This window comes from Chelon labrosus (genome assembly GCF_963514085.1).
Source record: "Chelon labrosus genome assembly, chromosome: 16".
NCBI classification, from domain to species: domain Eukaryota; kingdom Metazoa; phylum Chordata; class Actinopteri; order Mugiliformes; family Mugilidae; genus Chelon; species Chelon labrosus.
In genome coordinates this window covers 25,154,636-25,162,716 of record NC_140349.1, presented here as the reverse complement: position 1 = coordinate 25,162,716, position 8,081 = coordinate 25,154,636, and the positions used below count along the sequence as shown (strand labels likewise).

Genomic DNA, 8,081 nt, shown 5'->3' with positions numbered 1-8,081 from the left:
AGTGTGAACATTATGTATACTCTCTACTACTCCTGAAGCAGGAACAACATGTGAACATTTTACCTACGTTATGTTTGAGGCCACTTATACACTGAAAAAAGTAACCTATAGAATTTACCCAATAAATCTGAGGTAACAATTTGCAGCTACATTTTTTGGGTAGATTTAATTCCATATTTTGAGTATAAAATAACTGAAATAAAAAGCTACGGAATACTAAAATAAATTGGGTTATATTTATCTAACATGTCTGTATACATTTAACAACTACTTACTCATTAAAATTGGGTAAAATTAACTCTTGATTGCTAAGTAGGTAATACCTGATAAATACTATTTAAAATTAATTCTTATCAGTTAATTGCATTACTTATTCAGAAAAGGTAAGATTTAGATCAGAGCTCTAATCCTGACTGCTGCTCTTTACTGATCATGTCTGAAACCACAGATCTAACCAACAAGCCACCATAATGACAGATTCTTCTTTTGATTGTCAGATCACCACTAACTCATTAACTAAATAAATAAATAAAAACAAATAAACAACTTACTCAGCAGCGGAGGGAAGAGAAGAAAAATAAGGACAAAAGATCCTCTTGAGAGGAAGAGGGGAATGTGTGCCTATTGCATGAGCTTATTTTTGAGGCTGTGGACCTTCTTCAGTAGTTTTTGAAAAGCTTCAAACTGGTTCTTCAGCTGCTTTGGATATTCGAGATTGAGAGCACATATCAGTCCCATCAGCAGAATGCAGGCTTTCGTTTGGCTTCCACATCCTTCCATCACTGTGTTTCCCTCAATCACAATACACACATCTGATGGTTCCTCCTCGGCCACGACACTCTGCATGACAATCACTTTCATTGTTTTGTCTGTGTGGTCCTCACATTCCTACATGTTAAAAAGAAAGAAACAAAAAGCATACACATTTTTAATTTACGTATATTATTTAAGATGCTGTTCCAATACATTTCAGTTTATCTTGCAGAGTACAGAAGAGCAAAGGGGAGTGGACAGAAGACGAAAGGAGAAGGGGAGAAGAGGGGAAACCAGAGGAGAGCCGAGTAGAGCAGAGAAGAGGAGGGGAGAGCAGAGGAAATGAGGAGTTCAGAGTAGAGCAGAGGAAGTCATGAGGATCTTTTTGAGTTAATCAGTCACCTGTTGTCAGTGACATAGCCTACCTGGCAGTCGTGGAAAAGATCCTTTTGTCTTTCACCCACGCATTCAATGAGGCAGCAGACAACCACATCCCCTTTTTCTCATTGCTCTGTGACTGTAGGGAGATGCAATTTAGTCAAAAGAGTGTTAGTGGAACTTATGTACATACACTAAGACTGAATTCTTTAAAAACTAAAACATTTTCAAACATTTCACAGATTGATGTTGAACTGTAGTTTGTTAAATTGGTTAGAAGCTCAACCTTGTGCACAACAAAGCAATTGTTTACAGATTCTTTCACTTTTAATTCACTTAAATCAATTACTACATATTTGTGAAAAAAGTGAAACAACATACGTCATTTACAGTGTCCAGCAGCGGGCGTATCTTGGAACCATCAGCTCCTCTTTTAGCGCGCATAAGCTGCAAAAGACCTAGTGAGTAAGTAAAGGGGGAAAAGGAAATTTTTAAATGACAGACCAGATCACAAAGTAACCACATTAATGTTTCCTGGTAGGAAGGAAAAATTATCAAACATTCTCACCTGAGCCTCACTGAATAACGCCGGCCACCTTTCTTTAAAGCGTCATGTTTCCATGACGACTGACCGGAAAAGACGTGCGCTATGTTTCTATAAGTCCCGATTGTAAAAATGAAACTCTGAAAAAAAAAAAAAAAAGAAACTCTGAAGTAACGCTAAACTTTAACAACAGAGACACACATTAGCAGTACACAAGCATAGAGGTAATTGGTAGGGCTAATCATTTTGTTTATAAACGGACCTGCAGAGACCGACTAGCCGTGCTAATGGAGCTAACGGGTGAAAAGAATACAGTAAAGGCATTTCAGATGTTGGCGACATGTTGGTGTGTGAAAGCGGTAGAGTGATGCAGCACATCGCGAAGCCTGTTTGTGTGGAGGAGGAATAGAGGGGTGCCTACTGAGTGAGTTAGTGACTCAGTGGTGTTTCTCCAGCGATGTGTCCAGGCCATATAGACTGTTATAAACGAGGTCCAGACGGTAAAACTGACATGCTACCGCCAGCGACAGGTTCAAACGTTCGGTTAAAGTAATGCCACGTAACACAGACGCACGCCGAATACAAGGGAAGTGGAATATCTCATCATTTCATAAAATATAATTTAAATTCGCGCTATTATACACATCAGTAGGCTTATGCAAATAGCTTACCTTCCTTTCCGAAGTTCAATGGCTGCCGGTAGCGAGAGGAAGATGGCGGTGAAGAGTTCCTGTGTCCCGCTCAAACACGCCTTCTGACGCATGCGCAATTTGTAGCACAGGACTCAGAACTTCTGGGTATATTTTACCCTATTTTTCTATACACAGTTTTTACTGTTAATAATTAGGTAGTATGTGTATAATTTACCCATTACTTTATAATTCCTTGGCTGACTACAATAATCAAGTAAATTTTATACGATTTACATATATTATATTTACCTCTCTCCAAAATCACTTTTTTCAGTGTATCGGCTTTCTGTTTTTCCTTTCTGGAGAAACACAAACAGGCATCATGCCACAATTAAATCTGTACTATAGGGATTTACATGCAAGAAAACAAGTGAATGTGTTTGATTGACAGGACTGTAGGGAAAGAGGCAAAGTAAACAAAGTGGCTACGCTGTATGTAGCTACATATTATAAGCAGAAAGTGTGTTCTTGTGGTGACGAGTAGTAGGCAGATGTCTGCTGCGGTTCAGTGTGATGCACACATTATTGCTTTGCTCCAGGAAAAATGAACAATTATAAAAATTTTAATTTCTCCCCTTTTGTTTTTAAAAGAAAAGAAAAACTGCCTTTAGGCTGTAGCAGACAAAAAGCATCCAACTTTATTTTGACTCAAGGAAGAATCTCTCCCTATGAGGGGTGTGGACAACCACATCAAATAACTAAAACAGTGAAAAATAAGATATAATCTGAATAATAAAAAATATAAATAATAATTAGCATTTTGAAACCTGCATTTATTTATTTTTTTGGATTATGTTTTCATGGGATCCTAAGTATGCCTTAAGAAGTCACCTTTGTTCTGGTACCACATTCATGGTTTGTAATATTACAAAGTCATTTTATTCAGGAAAATATGTCAAAAAAAGATAGAATAGGTTTACATTCTTGTGACTGTAGAACACATTTATTAAATTGATGCAAACACTTCTAAAAATGAGGTATGCAGATCACAAGTTTATTTTGATAACTTGCTTTGTACCAGAGACACTTAACCTTCTTACTCCATTATCTTCATCATAACCAGTAACACAACAAAACAATGAAACACCAGTGCTAACAGTCAGTGGAATCAGTGCTGTTAAATCCAGAGATCACGGTTACTTTATCATTTAAAGGTGTTTCTAGCTTGTACAACGGGTATTATGACAAACTAGAGGGCCCAATCAGACAGGTGGCCTCTAAGGTGCCAGTGCAAATTCCTCTCACCTCACTGCTCCAACACTTACTCGCTACTGGCGTCAACAAAAAACCTGATTGGCGTGATAATAAAGACAGGGGAAGTGAGGGACCAATCAGAAACAGATCTTTGTTTGGAGTTCAAAATAGAGCACTTGACGCTCAACTGTTGCCTGGATACGCAGACTGCAAGCAATTACAAAGCCATACTACAGTGGGGAGAAAATAGGTGATACTGTCAATGGAGCACAGATTCGAGCATGTGCCTGTATGGGTGAGTGAGAGTGCTTGTGACGGTACATGTGTTCAACACAGCTGGCTGAGCATTATTTTAGATATGTGAAATCACATATACTGAATTGTAAATTATGCTTTTTATCAGTTACCTCTTCTGGATCGCGCTCTGTGTTTGTGAGTGTGAATGGATACGCTGGCTTTCACATGTGATTCACGCAACATGACGTCCACCTATAATGAAAGCTGAAACCACGTTTAAAAAATAATCATTGATAATAAAAATATATATCGAGCAAAAATACAATAAACTCTCTCAAGTGGGAGGAAAAGTACATCTACATCTTTACCATCAGTCACTAGAATTCTGCCCTCTCTGAGTGTTGAGGCATTACTCCGAGTATTATTTAAATATAACACGAGCGCACTGCACAAACACAGTCTACGGTCAACATCTATATGCTGCACTATTAAGAGAGCTACAAGGTCTTGGGTTCAAGTCTTGTGGCCTATTTATACATTTGCATTTATTAAAAGACATTTTACTTCAAGTTGTGCTCTTACAGTAGATGTGTAAGGTCACTAAACAACTTCCATGTGAACAGTTTGTGTGCTGATGGGACATTATGATTGCCACAAACCAATCAGAAACAATGGTAAGACCAAGAAATTTAAGGCCTCGAGACTAGCCTATACACCCTGTAGCTCAGCTGTGATCTTTTTTAAGAAGTGGGCTGCACATTTTCCACTTTCGACAGCGTGAAGGGCACCTTCCCCTCCTCTATACCTGGCGGCTTAGTGACCACATCCCCCAGATCCCTAATTCCCCTCCACTTTGATCCCGACTCTCCTCTCCATTCCCATTCCCCTGGTCTATGGAACAGCCTCTCTTTCAAGTTGCTCCTGGGAAGGATCCAAACGACAACCCCCATCACGGCCAGGGCAGAGCCGAGGCACGAGAGCCCAATCCCGGCCGCAGCGCTGAGGTGCAGCCCCTTGTTAAAGCTGACGGCCTGGGTGTCCACGAAGAACAGGTCTCCCTCTCCGAACGACTCTATTTTGTGGGGAGTGGAGTATCCTACTGACAGGGTGGCAATACCCGCAGTCAGTATGAGGAGACCCAGGGCCAAGGACACCTGGAGGGAGAGAAACAAAGAAAGCTGAGGTGGTCATTCGCATTGACTTTTTTTGTATAGGTGGCCCTATTTACTTGGTGCTCTTCACTCCTTATTAGGAAAGGTCATTTGGTTGTTTGTAATGCAGAAAAATCCAAATTGCAGGATGGGCAGGGGGCTTGCATGTAATTCCTTACCTTTACAAATACCACCACACCACTGCCTGTAATTCATCATGCAGAGACAGTTTATAATGCACAGTATGCACTATTTTAGTGGGTATCTTTTTTTTTTTTCTAGAGTTACTGAACTGGTGAAGCTGATTGCTGGCAGGTGAAAACTACCAGCAGGAGACCCTGTGTCAGAGTCAGAGGTTGCACATCTTTGTCTGCAGCCCCCCTCGGGCCACTAAGTGGCTGACTGTGACAAGGACATCCTTGTGTGGGGTCATGAGAGTCCAGTTTTGGAAAAAATGGGACAAAGTCCTAAATCCCAAATCCCAAGTCCCATAAAAAAAGACATATATATATATATATATATATATATATATATATAGCACTTAAAGGTGCAGTAGGCAGGATTGCGAAGATCCAGGACTTAGCCAAAAAATTTGAACATCGACAACTTCTCAGTCCCTCCCCACTTTCCGCTAAAGCCCAAAAAGGTCTCGCAAGCCCCTCCCCCCACAAGGGAGAGCTGTGCATGATAGAGCGCGTGCATATTGGCCCTGGAATACTGTGCACGAGCAGAGAACCGAGAGAGAGCGAGTAAACAAACTAGCATGGAACACACCGACGTAACAACAACAAAATAGTTTTTATAATACCCTTCGTTATTGCTAAATAATTTTAGGTCAAAATATTTAGCAATAGTCAACTTTAGGACAAAACCAAGGTTAGGATGTTTCTGAAAGTAGCTTACATCGGTGATGTTTGCTATCAATAACAGTTAGAAGCATTCATTGTGGCGTTTTATTCCACAGTTTAGATTTATCAATTTGCTATGTGGTAGATATATGACCGCTACCTGTTGATGTGGTTAGACGTTTGAGAGTGAAGCTGAGGCACAGGCCTCAGACGAGGATTACGTCCCGGCTCCTTCTACACGCCCGCGGCCAAGTGGTGCGAGGTGGTGGAGGGAGGGGAGGGCGCTATGAAATGCGTGTCCATGAGCAGTGATTGACACTCTGTTAGATACACCCCTGGACGTGATTGGTGCATCTGGATGTGGAGCGGTGGATGTCTTGCAAATCGCGCTACAGGCTCTAGGTGGGGCCAGGGGAGACGATTTTTTTTTTAAATGACCTGCTTTATGCAATTATACTTGAACATAGGGTCAGTTTCAGCAAATATGACAGAAAGTTAGTTTTATAAAAGTTGCCTACTGCACCTTTAATCAACAGAAGTGATTTATGAATCTGTCAAGGACAGGACTAATAATGGATCCAGTTCAAGTCAGTCAATCTTAGTAACAACACTGCACTGAGTGTTATAGCGTTACCTTCCAGACTGCCGAGTTCCACCACTGGGCTGACCTCTGGCTTTGGACGAACCCCCGATCCTCCGGGTCTCTCTCCCACATGGAGGACGAGCACTCCTCGTAGAAGTGGTGCAGATAGGAACGAACCCCAAACTGGAGACAGCTAGAACCCGCCTGGAAGGATGTTGTGACCAAAGTGACAGAATGACGTGACAGAACATATGTCCTACGATGCCCACATCTCCCTTGCAAAAATCTTGCAAAATACAGTGTTATTATTTACTACATACAGGATATCAATAACATACCAACTGGGTAAAAGCATAGACTGTATATAAATATTCCTTGCATTGGCCAAACTGATGCTAGTTTCCCAAGGATATATGTAGGGCCGCCTAGCGACAGTTACATAGAAATTTTGGATTATACACTGTACTTATTTATTTATTTATTCCTAAAGTCGTGGTCCTGCAAGACCGTTTCACAGAGTGGTTGGCATGGCAAGTGGTAGTCGTCACACTCTGTTTCTATAGCGTCAAATAGCAAACTAAAACGAAACTTAGTGCCTCTCAGTGAGGTTTAGAAGCATGTGGTTTTCACCCAGCCAATCAGAGAAGATCAAGGAAACATTCTCAGGTCAAATCAGGGTCAAATGTGATCTGCAAGGTCCACCTCTGTATGAACGCTGAGTGTAACTGCTTTATTAGGTACCACAAAGAAGTGTCCTAATGTTTTCTAATATGATGCACTTATGTCCTAATGGTCTTAATACATGTCTACATTTGTTTACCACTTAAGGGTAGGAAACCATATATGGTTAATTCATTAATCTTGATTTTCTCCATGAAAATTAAAAATTTTGAAAAGTTTCACAAAAGTAAAAAAGTCATCTTATGCCCTACAATAACACTCTAGGGTTGAAATTTCGAATTTACCGGTATTTCAATGAGTGCCCTGAAAAGGGTTAAAGGACTCCTATAGCTGTTGAAAAAAACTCAAAGACACCCAGATCATCACCTGTGAAACTGAAACTCACCTCACTACTGGAGGATTCTCCTCCTGATCCAGAAACACAGGCCTCGGAGCACAGCGCCATCGCACACCTTGTACACCTACAGTAAAGACAGAAATTCACACTGTAAGCAGTAATACACAGTCATTCTTTGGAAGAGATTGACATGTGTAAATTTCAGCTGCTTGGCTGTGAACGCAAACATTGTTTATCTCCTGAATATGGATTTCCCGCAATGAAAGCCTCCCTCCCCGCACAGACTCGGCATAAATCTTGGCGTGTGTCGTCGGGTTGCCCCAGTTATTGTTGCTGCATGTGAACGATTGTCGGCTACCGTGGCCCCGAGATGACTCCACCACCACCCACGGATGAGTCACACGTATGCGAGTACGTGCGCACTGTATTCATGTCCCTCTGTTGTTATTCTCCTAGGGCTGTTTGCTTGATTTATTTCATTCTTTGACTTTAAACAGTTTCACACAAGTATATGCACTAAAGTATTATAGTACTATATTGTAGTACTATAGTGCACACTTGTAGACATGTTTTTTATATTATAAGTTTACTCCACTATATTACTGGATACTTCTTACAGAAACGGCTGCTTGTTATACAATAAGATGCATCACTGCAGACCAAACTAATGTTAAAGCTTGCTA

General features: G+C 40.8%; 1 protein-coding gene across 1 annotated transcript; it reads right to left on the bottom strand.

The window, feature by feature from the left end:
- Positions 1-3,038: 3,038 nt before the first annotated feature.
- On the bottom strand, positions 3,039-7,558 carry nrsn1l (neurensin 1-like). Its single transcript, XM_084563915.1, has 3 exons — positions 7,447-7,558; positions 6,432-6,584; positions 3,039-4,952 (listed from the first exon to the last, which is right to left on the bottom strand). Exons 1-3 carry the CDS (start codon positions 7,504-7,506, stop codon positions 4,539-4,541), a joined length of 627 nt encoding a protein of 208 aa, XP_084420041.1. The 5' UTR covers positions 7,507-7,558; the 3' UTR covers positions 3,039-4,538.
- Positions 7,559-8,081: the final 523 nt, after the last annotated feature.